Source organism: Suillus plorans (assembly GCF_016647745.1).
Source record: "Suillus plorans strain S12 chromosome Unknown HD556scaffold_4, whole genome shotgun sequence".
Lineage (NCBI taxonomy): Eukaryota > Fungi > Basidiomycota > Agaricomycetes > Boletales > Suillaceae > Suillus > Suillus plorans.
In genome coordinates this window covers 826498-843016 of record NW_024537388.1, presented here as the reverse complement: position 1 = coordinate 843016, position 16519 = coordinate 826498, and the positions used below count along the sequence as shown (strand labels likewise).

At 48.3% G+C, this 16519-nt stretch overlaps 5 protein-coding genes across 5 annotated transcripts; 1 reads left to right on the top strand and 4 right to left on the bottom strand.

Moving 5' to 3' along the window:
* Nucleotides 1–577: 577 nt before the first annotated feature.
* On the bottom strand, nt 578–3456 carry HD556DRAFT_1523808 (WD40-repeat-containing domain protein; the record flags this gene model as incomplete). Its single annotated transcript, XM_041309223.1, has 9 exons — nt 578–706; nt 763–996; nt 1420–1651; nt 1715–1848; nt 1902–2132; nt 2186–2257; nt 2310–2330; nt 2392–2418; nt 2470–3456. The coding sequence occupies 9 exons, from the start codon at nt 3454–3456 to the stop codon at nt 578–580; spliced, it is 2067 nt and encodes a 688-aa protein (XP_041166205.1).
* A 2078-nt stretch (nt 3457–5534) lies between these two features.
* Nucleotides 5535–7924, bottom strand: HD556DRAFT_614647 (Ureohydrolase). Its single transcript, XM_041311093.1, has 11 exons — nt 7899–7924; nt 7586–7812; nt 7506–7525; nt 7436–7445; nt 7042–7379; nt 6705–6986; nt 6522–6648; nt 6075–6161; nt 5930–6011; nt 5705–5776; nt 5535–5653 (listed from the first exon to the last, which is right to left on the bottom strand). Exons 2-10 carry the CDS (start codon nt 7634–7636, stop codon nt 5760–5762), a joined length of 1014 nt encoding a protein of 337 aa, XP_041166204.1. The 5' UTR covers nt 7637–7812; nt 7899–7924; the 3' UTR covers nt 5535–5653; nt 5705–5759.
* A 1913-nt stretch (nt 7925–9837) lies between these two features.
* Nucleotides 9838–10991, bottom strand: HD556DRAFT_1533283 (uncharacterized protein). Its single transcript, XM_041309543.1, has 5 exons — nt 10810–10991; nt 10670–10756; nt 10384–10617; nt 10085–10329; nt 9838–10031 (listed from the first exon to the last, which is right to left on the bottom strand). The coding sequence occupies exons 1-4, from the start codon at nt 10834–10836 to the stop codon at nt 10168–10170; spliced, it is 510 nt and encodes a 169-aa protein (XP_041166203.1). The 5' UTR covers nt 10837–10991; the 3' UTR covers nt 9838–10031; nt 10085–10167.
* Nucleotides 10992–12205: 1214 nt separating this feature from the next.
* On the top strand, nt 12206–12809 carry HD556DRAFT_615137 (uncharacterized protein). Its single transcript, XM_041311094.1, has one exon. The coding sequence runs from the start codon at nt 12405–12407 to the stop codon at nt 12714–12716; it is 312 nt and encodes a 103-aa protein (XP_041166202.1). The 5' UTR covers nt 12206–12404; the 3' UTR covers nt 12717–12809.
* Nucleotides 12810–13652: 843 nt separating this feature from the next.
* On the bottom strand, nt 13653–14805 carry HD556DRAFT_1215913 (uncharacterized protein; the record flags this gene model as incomplete). The annotated part of the gene is made up of 5 exons (XM_041296682.1): nt 13653–13760; nt 13826–14145; nt 14195–14273; nt 14325–14668; nt 14724–14805. Coding segments are annotated over 5 exons (933 nt in total), but the record flags the coding sequence as incomplete, so codon positions are not given.
* Nucleotides 14806–16519: the final 1714 nt, after the last annotated feature.

Here is a 16519-nt window from a genome sequence, read left to right as displayed (position 1 = left end):
ACTGCCCTCCGCTCTACTAGCCCCTCCCTCCCGTTGTAGCAGCGCCCTATCTTAGGAGAAGGCGGACTGCAGCACGCGTGCATAGGGGTGGTCTGCCTAGTACACTACTAGTCGTAGACTAAAATCTATTGCCCACCTTGCGGCAGAGGCCTCGTTCCTCGGCCCCCTTCTCAGGGAGCCTAGATTGGCAATCTTTTCCCACCTCACATCTAAAAATCCAACTTGATGAAAATGAAACGAGCGAATCCCCGTATTGAAAAGTTAAATTTGAGGGAGGGCTGGTGCTTTGCAGTGTGTTTGTACAGAGAAGCATCCACCTATAAGTGAGTATAGCGCTCGGGGGATAAGTGAAGCACATGTGTGAAATGTACTGGATAGATCTGTAAGTTCACGTCATACTGAGCTCCTCCAGGCTAGACAGTCCTCGCCAAGTGGCGTGAAAATCGACCTATTACTCCACAGACAGCTTAGAAAGCGAGGCGACAATGATTGTTATTAATGAAATCAGAAGGACAATGAGTGATGACAAAAGGAGGATATAGAGATGAATGAAATTGTCTGGCATGTTCTAAGACAATCAGTGGCCGTCTTCTGTGGACGGAGACACACAACAGAGGAACAGCACAACACGAGCCCACCATTTGTGGTTCTCGACGCGTTTTGCCCTGTGGCTAGCTGGTTCCGGCCACCAAGTAACATACAGTGCCTGTAGATAAAACTTGAGACACCAACCATTGATGTCATATCTCCAAAAAGACGCACCTTTTTATCATCTAGTGCAGGAACATCGACAACAGGAGGACTGCGACGGGAGGAAGTACTGAGTCCTGGGCGTTGCTGAGGTTCGACTTGTTCATTAGTGTCGGGTGGGGAATGGTAGAATAAGTGGGGAAGGCGAGCGAGGAACGCACGTGGAGGTGATCCCCAGGATGGTGCAAAAACACTACGGCAGCGATGTAGAAAGCGATCACGATGGAAACGGCTGGTAGTGGATGACTAACAATGCAGAAGTCAGGACAAGGGAGGCAAATTAAGACGGAGGTAACGCACAGGACTTGTTGTGCACCAACTTTGAAAATGCGAGGATTGCTGTTGGAGGGGGTAGTTTACCTTGGTCATTACTGAAGTCCGATTACTTCATGAACATTGGGTGGAGAGCGGAAGAGTGAGAACAACTGACTAGTGCATCTGCCAGTGGATGTGACCCCAGGGGCGTTTAGAATCGCTGAGGTTCGGTTGCTTCATCGATGTGGAGTCGAGAGTGCGGAAAGAGTGAGGACAGTTGAATGGGGAGTTCCTGTGCATGAGATTGCGAACGATTTCAGAAGTTTGGTCGACGGACACGACCCCCAAGCGCAAGGCGACGTCGTGGGTACACACAGAATGACCTGATTCTAACTGTGTTGGAAACAAGCGAACCTCGTATTGACAAGGGAAATCTGCAGGAGGTTTAGTGGCATGCAGGGTACTCGGATGTGGTAGCACGTTCGAGCGAACGGGCAAGTAGGTAGTCTTGTTTTCTTTTGAGAAGCATCCATGCATAACCGAGTCCAGCGCAGGAAAAATATCCAACACGTGGCGCCATTTCTTAACGCACAAGTTAGGATGCGAGATGTCAACCGATGTCATTGGTGAGATAGCGAAAGATATACTACAAGACAAGAAAACAAAGTAACAAAAATGCGGTGAAAATTATTGCCCATGTGCTACTCACTATGAACTTGAACCATCAACGGGAGAGTGAGACGCACAAAAGAGGATCAGGATAAAACGATTCCACCATGTAAGGTTTTTGATGCGTTTCTCCTTGTCACTAGCTCGTTCTGGCGGCCGTGCAACGTGCAACACCTGTACAAAAATCTTCAGATACCAGCCATTGTCAACCCGCCGTAAAAACATACCTGGTTGTCTTGTTGCGCAGCAACTTCGACAACACGAGTGCGACTAGAGGAAGTACTGAGCCCTGAGCGTTGTTGGAGTTCGATTGGGTCTTCAACGTCGGGCTGTGAGGGGTGGAAAAGTGGGGGAAGGCGGACTTGGAGCGTACGTGGACGCGACTCCCGGAAGGGTGCAAAAGCACTGCGTCGGCGATGTACAAAGGGAAGGGGATGAAGACTGTTGCTAGTGGGGAACTGGGCATGTGAGTTAGTACGTGAATCGGTAAATTGAGATGGCGGTGACATACATGATCACAGTCTTGCAAGTCATCGAGCAATCCTGGAAGTTGAAGGGGAGCTGGATGTTGCGTAGCATTAGCCTAGAATAGTAATGTTACGATCAATGTTAAGGTCGAGAACGGCAAGACATACTAGTACATTTGAGAACGACTTCTACAAGCAGGACGTAAGCATATGATGCATTCTTGAAAAGCCTTGAGATGACGATACATACCTTCTTTTTGAGTCCAGATTGTTGTGCCTAAGAGCCAACGCAAATGAGATGGCGAGTAGGAGTTAAGTTGGTACTCACAGGGATGGACAGGAGGTTTTCTAGGCCAGAGGCTTTGAGGATGGCGTGAATGTTCCACACGTACGCGTTTTCATCAGCGCAAGCTGTGGATAGCATCTTTCCATCAGCAGAAAAGGCTGCAAACTCGACATCCTTTTCGTGCTTGAGGGGTAGACCGATAGAGAGGTTAGTGTCCAAATTCCAGAGACGTGCCGTTTTGTCCCAAGATGTACTCGCGAGGAGACGGTCATTGCGAAATAAAGTGATGGCCTCAACAACCTGGTTGTGGCCGTCCAGAACGGCGATCTGGTGCCATGTGGCAGTGTCGAATATCCTAAGCGAGCCATTCCCCGAACCGGATATAAGCTTATTTTCATCCGACGTCCAGGCCAAGCTCCAAACCGCATATTCGTGTTTGATTATTGAGAGCAGCTTGCCAGTTTTTGCATCCCGGATCTCGATTCCATCTTCGCTGTACCCTCCTGTTGCAATCTTTGTTGCTTTGGGTGAGTAACTCACCACGTATACCGACTCGTGTCCTGTTTGGATTGGATTCAAACCCTGGACTATCAATGGTTTGCCGCTCTCGACATTCCACACTCTTGCTGTCCCATCCGCGGATCCGACCACAACCTGTACACCATCTGGACTCCAGCATACCGAGTTGACGTCTCCACTGGGCTCTTTCCATTTCGTGATGACCTTCCTTGTCTCAACATCCCACAACCTTACTGTCCCATCAAGATAGCTGCTGGCAATGGTTCTGCCGTTTGGTGACAGTGCCATGCTCCATACCCCTATTTCATCCCCCTCATCTCGCCATTCTTCGCCTATCTGAGTACAGCTCTCTAGGTCCCATAGTCGAAGTGAGCCGTCTCTCGAACATGTGATGATACGCTGCCCGCCGGGCAGGTGCGCAACGCCTCGGACCAGCTTGGTATGCCCTCGCATCATCTTTTGTATCTTTATTGTTGACGCCCTTTTGATCCTAGCAGCCGTGGAAGACATGGTCGGGGCTAAGGATAATGGGGACTATATGTACGTGCGAGAACAGCTTGTTGGATTCTTCGAGCAGGTTCTCCTTGTCTTTCAGGCACCAAGATCGTTGGTGAATCAACAACCCTATATTCTCCTGAATGAGTTGTCAATCGACATGCATGAGACATTCCTCACGAGAGAGCTAGAGACTTCGGAACGTTGTACGCAGTTAGTTCTCAAAATTTTGCAAGAGGTCTCCGCGAATATACTTGACACCGTTCAGCACGTACTCCCTTTTCATCCAAAATGTAACGTACAACAAGCTTTTCACTTAGAACAACTAGACAGATTTATTCGACACAAGATCAGGAGGGAGGGCTGGTAGTCGAGACAGCGGACTTGCGGTGGACGTTTAATTTTGGGTTGGGAGGGTCGCACAAGTGTTCGTTGAAGTCTTCTACTAACGTGCGCATTCCGTGTTATCCTCGTTCACTTTACAAACGAATCTCCCTGTGCCACGACTTAGCCACGTGCGTCCCCTCGCCCCTGTTTTTCCCTTGCATCCTTGATGATCCGATTCATCTCCTGCATACGCGGTTTCTTCCAGCCGTCGGATGAATAATCAAATCATCCGGGAAAGCATAGATGCGGTTTTTGCTTGCCCCATGATCACCATCGTAGAACATCATTAAACTCTTGCTGCTCGGGCCCGACAAGTTGTATGAAACCACGATGCTCAATCATGTAGCTAAGCGCGCCTCGGGAGTCCAGGGGGTAGCAGCACACGGGCAGATCACTGAACTCCAGATGACTGCTGAGGATAGTCAAACTCTCTGACAGTTGGTCTTTGTCACTGAAGCCTGAAAGGCTAGTGAGCTCCTTTGACTCGGATCACAGTGTGAGGAGTAGGGTGCTGATCGGTGTGCTTGGGATATCACTTCGCATGCTTGATGTTCGCGTTCACAATATGAATTATAATCTTTTCCGGTGTTTCTCCTCGACTTACTTGAATACGATAAGACTCTACAGTTCGCAGCAGCGCCCGCTCTTACTCAGTGGGACTCCCCATTGAGGCAGAAGTATCACAGAATAAGGCATGCGTACTGGAATTTGGAGGCCGGCATCATGCTACGACAAGGTCCTTTGGCCAAATCCTCGCTGTTCGACATGATCATGGTTTACAACATACAAGCAATAGCTGATCAACACTATACGATACTTCAAGTTGTTGATAACTTTATAGAAGATGAATTTCCGTCACACAACTGCCTGTGTAGTTGTGCATAACTGAACGGAGCAAGGAGAAAGGGGTGCAGAGCAGAGGCTGCGATACTTCGGACTCTGTCGATGCATCATGAATAGTACGTCGGAGAACCATAGACTTTATTTGGACGCACATTCAAAAAAACTGGTTCGATGCTAAGGGCCGGCGCGTGTCCGCGGATATACAAACGTCCAAAGACACTGAAGAGGGTTATTTTTGTTGCAAGACGTTGATGCTGCGGCGTCCGACGAGAATTTTATCTCCTTGAACGACGTTCATGTTGTGGTGTCCGACCAATCGGTGCACTTTTGTGCCATGACGCCTTGTGTGTCTTGTCTCCATCCAGACTGGCAGAAAGGGTGGGCGTGTGGGCATCCGGGTTGCAAGCTGAAGGGAGATGGGTGTTGTGATACGATTAACATTGGGTATACGTAGCTTGCTTCCTGTATCGCGTATACATACTTGGCACCGATTATTAGACTTGTCGATACTGTCGATATCTCTAGAGACCATATATTTCGCCAACGGACAATAGTACAACACGCAGTGCACCCGGATATTTCCCTGTACGACTGTGGACAACTCAATTGGTTAGATTCGAAGTTCCAAACATTTTAGGAGAAGCATGCAACTCATTTTTCTTAACAACATTGCACGCAACGCGCTGCATCAGAATTTCAGAATTAATTTCGTCTTTGGCTGCGCATGTTCATTGAATTTTCTTCGTGCTGGATACTCATCGTTTTCCCCAGATGCTGCCGGCAGCTATTGACATCGAACATTGTATACTCGATAATTTGATTGATAAAACCTATCAACACGAACACATCAGACAGGGTTCGCATGCTTAACGATACAAATAAGAAATATCACGTCTAACAATGTGGCACGTGAACAAGCACGGTCTCCGATTGCCAGTCTAGTCTACGTGGAGATCAAATCTACATCTAGCACCTCTCTTCACTGTTGCCGAACAGTTAATCATTGTGCGTTTAAGAAGCAGATGTGACTCACTGCCACCAGATCATATCACATCGTCACATCGAGATTAGTCTACGACACTCGCAACTCAGAGAAGAGTTTCGCCTGTGTAACAGACAGATAATGAGCGTCATTGATAATCCACACCGTAGGTAGTCCTTGTGGATGCCCAAAAGTGCACGTGCGATCATGCATCCCCAATTAAGAACAGCGGACAACCGCGCAAAAAGTGAACGTGGCAGCAGATGGACGACTTACCCAAAGCAGAACGGACCAATGAGCACCCCACCGTCACCGTCTGGCGTACACTCTCAGCATCTTCAAGTGCGGGGTTAACCTCCTGCGTGCGATAGACCAAGTCAGATCACATCAATGCGAGCACAGATGTAGGTAAGACACGTACCATCAAGTCAAGCGCGACGAGTAACCCAGTCTCATGAATTGCCTCGCAGATGTAGTGTCCTTCACGGAAGGTGAGCCCACCGCGCACCTGCAGGATTTCGGTCAGTTCTGCTCATTGACTTGACATTTAATTTGACTCGAAATTAATTTGTTTTGGAATACAATATCTGCCCGTCATAGGCTTGGACATTCCTGTCACAGATCAAACCGCCTATGTTTCCAAGGGGCGTGCGCACTGCAAAGTCTCTGCACAAGCCAACATACATTTATGTGGCGTGTTTTCTAAGCGCCCCTTCAGGGCCAGGATAAATAGAGAATAATTTTTGTGCACATTCTTGTATCTTCAACAAGCAGAAGGTTTTTCAGCACGCACTAAGTCACCAAAAGCACTTAGATCGCACAGCTAACTTCATCCCACTCAAACATGCCAAGATACTGAAATACTCACCGGTGTCCCCGTGCTAGGCGCAACACTCGGGTCGAGCGCGTCGACATCGAAGCTCAGATGAATAGGACGGTCTCTTTGCGGGTTGACATGGTCGAGCGCCATTTCGACTACCTTACCAATCCCATAGCTAGATGAAGCACAGTCAGCGTGAGCGTCCTTCTCTCCACCGGATCCCAAACTTACCGGTCGACATCGTGCATGCTAAACGCCTTGATGTTGTGTTTCTTCAGAATTTCCTTTTCACCCTTGTCCACGTCCCGCAAACCAATGTAAACGAGACGCTCAGCTGGGAGGTGAGAAACCCAGTCGAACTTCGCAAGGACTGAGTCTGGGGACGGAGCAGGGGGGTTGAGCTTGAGGAGAAAGGAAAGAGGCATGCCGTGGATGTTTCCGGTGTCGGTAGAGTAGATCGTATTGATATCCGCGTGAGCATCTATCCAGATGACACAAGCTTGATCATATGCTCTGTAGATAGAATGTCACAACAGTAGAAGGAACTCGCCTAAACGGAGATGCTCACCTTAAGGTTCCTGAGATAGTGCCCATGGCTAAGGAATGGTCTCCGCCAAGGGTAACGGGGAGGCGCCCCATCTCTGCATGAGCCTGCACGGCAGATGCGACACTCTTGCAGACCTGTGCAACGAGTAGAGGGCTTCTCAACCTCGCGATGGATGCGTCTAATGCCGTATCAACAACAGCATCACTGGTGCCATTAACTTGGATGCTATTAGGTGGTGGAGAAACATCCTCAAATTGGTGGTGTCCGTCAAAAACGACGTGCCATCCGAGTTCTTCGACCTGGTTAATGAGCCCGGCCTGGACAAGGTGGATAGGACCTTTGTCTACGCCAGGTTTTGGCTGAGAAAAGGGTGTGAATCCGTGATTTAAAAGAGACTACTGAGAATAGAACTGACCTGACCACCGCTATAGCCGGTGTTGTAAGATTGTCGTCACACGAGTGCAGGTCGACGTTGGAATGCTCACCTAAACGGACATCCTAAGATCTAAAAATCGGATGAGTCGGTACAGAGCATAGCGAAGAGATTCCAAGGGAACACACGTACAGCAACGGTCTTTGGGCTAGACAAAATATTATTAGAAGACATTGACGACATCCCAAAGGCAAACGGTGAGTGGAAAGTCAAAGCGTCAAAAGTTAAAGCGAGTAAGGTGGGTGACAAGGGAATCTTTTTGTAGACTAACGATATCTGGGTTAAACAAGAAGAAAAATGTATATAGGGACTACGTGTATAAGTGATCACAAGGCTAGCCTCGATAACGAGATCCGAAACTGCATAACGATATTTTCCGGGTCGGCCGGACAGTTAAAGATAAGTAATTGATGATCAACGTTAAATGTTGGATATTTGAACGAACAATATTGTGGTTGCTGGATAAATGCTATGCTCTGTTGTACTTCCCAGATTTCACAATATTAATGCATTTGTTATGATGACGGTCAATGATGCATTCATATTTGCGAGTTCTCTGAGAATGGGGTGTCGTTAAGGGTCGGAGCTTGAATATTTGAATCATTGTTGATTCAGATTGCCTCGTGATGCCCAGTGAACTCGGGTTGTGACAGGATGAGCGCGTGATGCCTAGCTAGGCCTCACAATCGCAGGTACGTTTGGAGCACGCTGCATGGAAAAATTAATCGTGATCAGATTGGTGAACATAGAATTCTCATTCCCACTGGCGTTCGAGTACAGCAACCACTTATCTCACTTTGTCCCGGACTCCCGGTTTGACCGGCCAGGGCGCAGCATCGATGTTTCATTCGAGAATTTGACACCACTGGCAGTATACCGTATAGCCAGGAAGGACTCGAAATATGTGAAGCGACTCTCATTGTTGTAATCTGCAACAGTGTCAGCGCAACCAGCGCAATGCAAAGGTAGTAGGATCGGTCACAATGCGCTGGCTAGATAAACAGCAGTGGTGCCTCCCTGGCTAAATAGGCACGGCACTATCTCTGCGAACATGCTCGGAGTACGTTATAAAGCAAGATAGCTATTATCGGAGTTGGCACAGCGAGACGATAACAATGATGGTGGTGAGAGGAGAAGAGTTCATTGAAACTCCGAGTTCACAAGGAGATTCTTCAAGGCTGCCGCGGTTGGACTTTCTTCTCTTCACTCAGGCTTATTCACTGAATACAGTTGTATAATAGGGTTAGTGCTTATTCTGCAGTCGTGCTACATGTGCAATTTTTGCATAGTACTAGGTGCTGACGCAATTGGCACTGTGGCAGGAATATCAGCGTCATTTCAATGTTACCTTGATCAGATCTTCTGAAGTTGACAGGGGTTCTCACGCCCCTTGCCCTTGCTCATCATCATCATGCATCATCGACGACAGCGTTCTCCAGCCGAGTCTGGCTGTCCCACACATCCAACCTATCCCGGGCCAGCTTATCATTGCAGCCCATCTCCACCGTTTCGTGACTGCTCTGTCCTGCCATCATGACTTAGGCTTGTGATGTCTGATTCTTGCGACATTCACCGCGCAGGTGGGACCTTCAAAAGATAGTAGTCACAATATTTCCTTGCTGCACGACCGCCGGCCTATCGGCAACAGATTCATGAGGCCTGCGCTCGTGCACCGGTGTGTATGTTTCCATACAGAAGTAGTGCTTAACTCGAATCTCAACAATGCACGAACGTTTTACATCAGCGCATGAAGGCTGCGCGTGCATGAATTGGATCATAGGAACCTGAAGTTTAGTATGCGAGGCTTCGACCACACACCACCGTTCAGCGACTCAGCGAGGCATAAACAAGCATATGTCCTTTGAGACGGGCTAGTGTTACAGGTATTTTTTCAAGGAAGCGGGTTAACACTTCACTAAAGTCCTGCCACAGATATAGGATATGCACACATCACCAGGACCGAAGTCAGGCTTTGATGCCTATATCAAGACTGGGATTCAGGCCCAGCGGACGGCCAAGAAGGAAAGCCAGCCGGGAGGGTTACGACTATGCTGGCGATCTATAACAACGACGATTCCTAGGGCCATGTTTGCGGAGTTTGCATGAGGAACCGAACTTTGCGCGAATGACTTGCTGTAGGATTGAGCACCCCTGCTAGCCACCCCCAAAACAGGCAACACTTCTTATTTCGTGTCCGAGTCAATGCATTGTAAGTTTCCCACCTAACATTCTGTATACGATGAAGAATTGATGTTTCGTGCCGCACAAACTAGTCGTTTTTGCCCACCTTCCTGGATTGAAGTTATTGAGAGATCTCATAGTCGAGCGGTCGGATATAAGGTACATACTTGAATACGATGAGATGAAATTAAAATTACATGAAAAACCGTAACAAAAGTAAAGTAAATGCTCGTGTGCTGCGATAACCGTCGTCGGCACCAGGAGTCACGTAAGTTCCAAGAGTTCGCGTCTTGACTCCAGCCCACATATTTATGTACTTAGTACCGAGTACTTATGGATGACAGTTTTGAGGACCTTCTGGTGCCATGGCTGAGCTCATGTTGAGAATCATGCTATCCTTTGCTGTATAAGTAATAGGATACAATATATGCAATTGGAGGTAGCGCCCACCTAAGAAGGAAGCGCAAATACATGTTATCGATATGATGGTCAGAAATATAAAAGAACTAGGATGCTAAGATGAAAACACTCGTCTATGTGCTGGGATGATGTTGAGCGCCGTCGGTATGAGGACTGTGGTCGGTACTGGAAGGCACGCAGCAGAGAAACAACACCACACGAACCCACCATTTGGAGGTGTCGATGCGTTTCACCTTGTCACTAGTTCGTTCCGGTGGCAGAGCAACATATAGTGCCTGTACATAAAACTTGAGATACCACCCATTGAGAACATATCCCCAAAGACTTACCTTCTTGTCATCTAGTGCGGGAACTTCGACAACAGGAGGACTGGGGCGAGAGGAAGTACTAGGTCCTGTGCGTTGCTGGAGTTCGACATGTTCATCGGCATTTGATTTGGAGCGATGGAAGCGTTGGGTAATGCGAGCGAGGAGCATACGTGGACGTGATCCCCAGGACAGTGCAAAAGCATTGCGGAGGCGATGCAGAGAGGGGTCAGGATGGAGACGGCGTGTAGTGGAGGACTGAAAATATGAAAATCAGAGCAAGTAGTGCAGTTGAATGGTGGTAACACACAGGACCACTGTCTTGCACGCTATCGAAAAAGCCTGGTGGCACTTGACATGGGGCTGGATGGATGGGTGGACGTCGGGTGGCATTAGCCTTGAATTTCAATGTCAGGATCAATATCAAAGTCAGAAAAAGACAGAGCGTACACCTGATAGCTTGGGCGAGTAGGACATTAGCGTACTTCATTCTTGAAAAGTCACAAGATGATACATACCTTCTTTTTGAGTTCAGATTTTTGTGCCTAACAATGAGATAGCGAATAGGAGTCAAGTTGGCACTCACATCAGGTGTGGACAGGAGATCTTCTAGGCCAGCTGTTTTGAGAATGGCTTGAATGTCCCATACATAGTACGTATTTTCATCGCTCCAACCTGCAGTGGATAGCAGCTTTCCATCAGCGGAAAAGGCCGCACAAGTGACGTCATATGTGTGTTGAAGAGGTGGCCCGATTTGGAGGTTTGTATCAAGATTCCAGAGACGCACTGTTCCGTCCCAGGATGCACTCGCAAGGAGGCGGTCGTTGGGAAATAATGTGATGGACTCAACAAGATCTGTGTGACCCTCCAGAACAGCGATCTGCTGCCATGTGGCAGTGTCGAATATCGTAATCGGGCCATTCCCGCACCCGGCGACAAGCTTCTTTTCATCCAATGTCCAGGATAAGCTCCAAACTGTTTGATCGAGTTTGATCGTGGACAGCAGCTCGCCCGTCTTCGCGTCCCAGATTTGTATTTCTTGGTTATATCCACTTTCGTCATATCCTCCTGTAGCCATCATTGATGCCTCGGGTGAGTATCTTACCGCATACACATGTCTGTGTCCTGTCTTGATTGGATTCAGACCTTTGACTGGTTTGCTGCTCTCCACATCCCACACTCTTGCCATCCCGTCAAATGATCCGCTCACAACTCGCTCATCATTTGGACTCCAGCACACTGACTGCACAGAAGAAGCAGTGTGTCCTTTCCATTTGACGACAACCTTCTCCGTCTCGACATCCCACAACCTCACTGTCCCGTCATTGCTTCCGCTGGCAATAGTCTTGCCATTCGGAGACAATGCCATGGTATTTATTCCTGCATCATCCCCTTCATCTCGCCACTCGCTACCTATCTGTGCACCGCTCTTTAGGTCCCATAGTCGAAGTGAGCTGTCGTGGGAACATGTGATGATGCGCTGCCCACCGGGCAGGTGTGCAACGCCTGTAACTGTCTCAGTATGGCCTCGTATCGTCTTGCAGGGGGTTACTGCTGACGTCTTTTTCACATTAGCGGCAGTAGAAGACATGATGGGCGCTCGGGGATCTTAATCAAGGGAATCTTGGACTATATGCGCGAGAGCAGACCGTTGCTTTAGAATGGGTTGTCTTCTGGAGGTCTGAATAGTGGGTGATTTCACTGGCCTATCTGCTTTCACCTGAGTTTGGCATGTCAATAAAAGTACCTGGAGCGATTGTTCACGAGGGCTCCTACCCAGGGGAATTCTATCCCGACTCACAGGACAGCTTGACGACGATGTATCCAGGAGATATTCCCCAATACAGGCCGGTGAGTGGTCCTATCTTTTCCTCACTTCAGCTTTTCCTACTCAACCACAGTATCACTCACGGCAAAGTCCCACTTGGGACAACTCCACGCAAGAACGAGAGGGGGGGCTGGTAGCTGGGATAGCGAATGTTTACTTTGGGGTTGAGAGTGTCGTGCAAGTGTTGGTTTGAGTCACCCACTGAGGTGCGTATTCCATGAAGTATCCTCTTGTTCTTGTCTTGTTCTCTCCACAGCTTCACAGTGCTGTGCAGGCCAAGCGCCACGTGCATGTCCCTATCTCTATTCGGCCCTTCAAATGGTCCGATCCATCTCCACTTTCTACAAATTTATGTCGGACCCTATTTGAAGGATGGTATTGTACGATTCTCTGTATCCCACAGAAGATATTGATTGCTGGCGCAATAGTGAGCAGCCACATTTTATATAGTCACGCACCATATCATCTTGCTCGAAGTTCAAGCATACGCGAGTTGTGGATTTCGCAGAGGCCGTTGCTAGTAAGTTAGCGAACATACCTATTGTCCCATCAACTCTTATACAATGTCCATAGACGTACCTGAAGCGTTTCTCGATCTCGACAATGGCAGGACGATGTACTATGCAGGAATCACCCATTTCTGCGTTCATACAAACCTTGCACGGGATCGTTATGACCAGCCAGGGGGCTGGTCTGATTCTGTTGTTTTCTGACCTCAGCGTTTGTAGAACTCATCCACCAAATAACGGCACAGACACGCTCTACCGAAGAGGTACCTTTGGACAGCTCTGGTGTCGTTGAGTTTGTCTTTCAGGGTTGGGCAAGTATTTCGCTCTATCACGCAACGAGGACTATCATAGTCTGCGGGTAAGCGATAGATGCCGTTAGCATATCTTATTTCTGCTTGCCCCATGCTCGCCAACGCCAACTTACCCTTTCTTTTCTGCATCCAGAAAGGAGGAGTCGGCTATGCCAAAGGAATATATGTGGGTTTTCATACTAACCATCATCGTCGACCGGACTTCTGACAGACCAGGCCATCCAGCGATCGGCGCGATACTTTCCCGGATTTACGCATATCTTGTTTCCTTTCCGAGAGGGAGGTACACGAACCAGCGACCACATGGTCCACCCCACGGCTTATGCACTTCGCAGATTGAACTACTCTGCATCACTCTGCTCAGGTCCGCGTGAAAGATGATGTATCTGGACAGTACTTTATTTACCTACCGCATGTCATAGTGAGGTAGTAATGAACTGAAACCAAGAGAATGACCATGAAATTACAAAGAGGTTGTAATACAGACGAAGACAATTATATAAACTTAGGGAATAAATCAAGTATGGCACGCTAGACATTTGCTTCTGCAGACTTCGCTGAAACAGAACACGGATTGACACTGTCCTGCTCTGGCCTAGCTGCTTGTGCCATGTTGGTTCCTTCTGCTGAGATCGATGCAATCCCTGCGAATGCTAGAGTCGTAGGTGCTGCTGGAGCATTTCGCGTGGACCAATCATGTGTGACTGCTCTCCCCCGTGCCACATGTATGATGATGAACAACTGTGTAATGCCCTGTTTTTAAAAACAAAAGAAGCCAGTATCAGAGACACGAATAATTCAGGTTTCTGCCTGCTTACTTCAACATGGTTAATAGACAGGAAGCATACCGTGGAGAGAGAGTCTGAATGCACTGAGAATGCAACTATGTAGATGATGACGAAGACACTGTATGCCATGGCGGACTCGATGACCATGCGGATGATGGTATCATAGGTGCTAGAATCATATTCAGCCAACGCCGTCTTCATCTGGCTGCGCATGGAGAACAAACGTGTCGTCACGAGAATGGTATAAAGCACGGTGTTCCCCACTAGGAAGGTGAGGTGTGCAAGTGTGATGTTGATAGTGTAAAATGAAGTCCCGGTACTCGCCTGGACCAAGACGATGATGGCCACTGCTGCTAGATATCAGCGACTACGACTGTTTTGTAAATGATTTGACTGCACCAATCATGCCAATATAGGTGGCAAACATGGGGATCATCATGTATCTCGCCCAATCCCATATCACAAAACATCGGTAGAGCTGAGTATTTCAGTGGTCAGGCTTGCACATACGGCAAACTATTCGACTCACGAGCAGTGCTTGCATGAACCACTCTGCGACGTAAGCACTAGATGAGACCGTCAATGTTGCGTGTAGGTGGATAAGTAAAGGTGCTTGCCAGAGTATCGCCACAAAGTTGATGCGGTAGTGCATTGCGTTCTCGATCAGCGCAGCAGGACCACCAGGTGCATTGCGAAGGTCCATCCAGATCATCTCCGTAAATTTGGCACTGCAAGCAAAGCTTATTGTCGAAAGCGCGAACGTGAGGAGGGTGTAACAAAGAAGCATGCGACGATTGTTTGCAATTTTCTGCCCACGTCGAGGACGTTGCATGAGCGCAATCACCGCTTGTACAGTAAGGAGAAGGTGCGCGCCTGTTATGGTACAGAGGTCAACTCCAGAATCATCGTGTGTGGGCCGCAAACGCACCATAGGACACACCTCCCAGAATCATTCCGATAAGACGAGACCGTTCAAGCGGCAGTTCTGTCTGTGGTGTGAACGAGGACATGACCGAAAATTTGGGAAGATGAGGGGATGTCGGGAAGGTATGTCTTAATATCTGGCAGCAATGACCAGCAGGGTGGATTGGCCCTAGAGAAGAAGAAGCAGTTATATATGGAGTCTCAGAACAGGGAGAAAGAATGCATCGACCAGGGACACTGCAACACAAGCAAGTGGAGACCATTTTACGTGCAAAGATAAGGCAAGGGCGATGGAGGGTCGATGCATCAATCATCTACAGTGCAGGGTGCCGTGAAAAATTTGACGTGGCTCGGGCCGGGATTGAGCGAGAGAATGAACAAACCTGAAGCATAGCTTCAGGCGCTGAAACATGATTTTCACTTCTCATAACTTTGGTGAGTTATGGATTAGCTGCTGGTCGTGCTGGGCCCCAATGCGGTCTGCATGTATATGGCTCATTGAATTCTTCTGGTGCCTTTTGTCAGACACGGCCCATGCACATGGCAGTATTCAAGCAAAGGAGCAAACACTCACCCATCCTACTAAGTAGTACGTATTCGTGCCTTAACAGGAACGAATGATATGGTCTTCATCTAGCTGTTTTATCGTCCGTAATGCAGGGGTGAATGTGATAGTCTCGATTGTGTATAGCATGAACGTACTGTTCTCCATAGAGTATGTATAATAAACCTTTTTTTACCACAAAAAGATTACTTTGCTGCCTGAACTGAGAAGGTGCCGACGGCACACCGCTGAGCGCTGAGCGCCCGCTAGGGAGTGACGAAGCCTGTGGTGACGTAAAATACAACATGGACGTTCGGGAAGACCCTGTGCCGGGGTGATATTGCGTTGACAAGAAGTGCGAATTCGTGGACGTTGTGGCTGAAGACACTAAACCGTGATGAAGTATCACATAGTCATAGAACTGTACAGTCAGTGCCATTCGCGTGTTGTAAAGGTGGTCCGGTTATATATGGGGTTCGTGTCTAGATTCTAGAGACATGCCATATGTATAATCATGATGTACCTGCAAGGAGGTGGTCGTTCAGAAATAAAGTGATGGACTTGATGGCCCCATATTCGTGACCCTCATACGCCACCGGCAATGAGCTTCAGCCTTCTCCGAACACCAATCACAACATTTGAGTTTGATCGTGGGTAAAGCAGGTCGTGTCCCTGCCCTCCTGTCGCAATCATTCTTGCCTCGGGTGAGCTCACTGCATACACCCACTTGTATCCGGTCTCTGCTGGATCCAGACCTTCGACTCCGAGTTCACCGCTCTTCGCAACCCACACTCTTGCCATCCCATCATATAATCTGCTTACCACTTGCCTGCCATCAGGACTCCGGCATACCAAGTTCACCACTTCAATGTCCCCTTTGCGTTTGACGACAACCTTTTTCGTTTCGACATCCCACTGACCTCCTTCACTTGCGGTAACAGCAATCTTGTCATTCGCGGACAATGCCACGGTTCTTATTCCTGCCTTATTATAATTTATAATCTCACTACGTCTATGTACCAGGCAGGTGCGCAACACCGGTTAAATGGCTGGCACGACCTCGCATCGTCTTATATGGAGTCACTGTTGATGTCTTTTTCATCTCAGTAGCAGGAGAAGACACGGTGGGTGCTCGGGGGGGATCTCAATGAAGGGGATCATGGCCTATGTGCGCGAGAGCAGCTCGTTGGATATTTCGATCAGAATGGGTTTTTTTGCCAGGTATAGATCGTATGTGAATTCACTGGCCTGTTTGC

Bases quoted from the DNA above. Each gene is read 5' to 3' on its own strand.
- HD556DRAFT_614647 (XM_041311093.1), bottom strand. From the start codon at position 7,636: ATGTCGTCAATGTCTTCTAATAATATTTTGTCTAGCCCAAAGACCGTT. The intron at 7,526-7,585 runs GTACGTGTGTTC...TCCGATTTTTAG, and splicing joins CTAGCCCAAAGACCGTTGCT to ATCTTAGGATGTCCGTTTAG. The intron at 6,987-7,041 runs GTGAGCATCTCC...TTCTATCTACAG, and splicing joins ACTATCTCAGGAACCTTAAG to AGCATATGATCAAGCTTGTG.
- HD556DRAFT_1533283 (XM_041309543.1), bottom strand. From the start codon at position 10,836: ATGTCCTACTCGCCCAAGCTATCAGGT. The intron at 10,757-10,809 runs GTACGCTCTGTC...TTGAAATTCAAG, and splicing joins ACTCGCCCAAGCTATCAGGT to GCTAATGCCACCCGACGTCC. The intron at 10,330-10,383 runs GTAAGTCTTTGG...TTTTATGTACAG, and splicing joins CCGCACTAGATGACAAGAAG to GCACTATATGTTGCTCTGCC.
- HD556DRAFT_615137 (XM_041311094.1), top strand. From the start codon at position 12,405: ATGAAGTATCCTCTTGTTCTTGTCTTGTTCTCTCCACAGCTTCACAGT.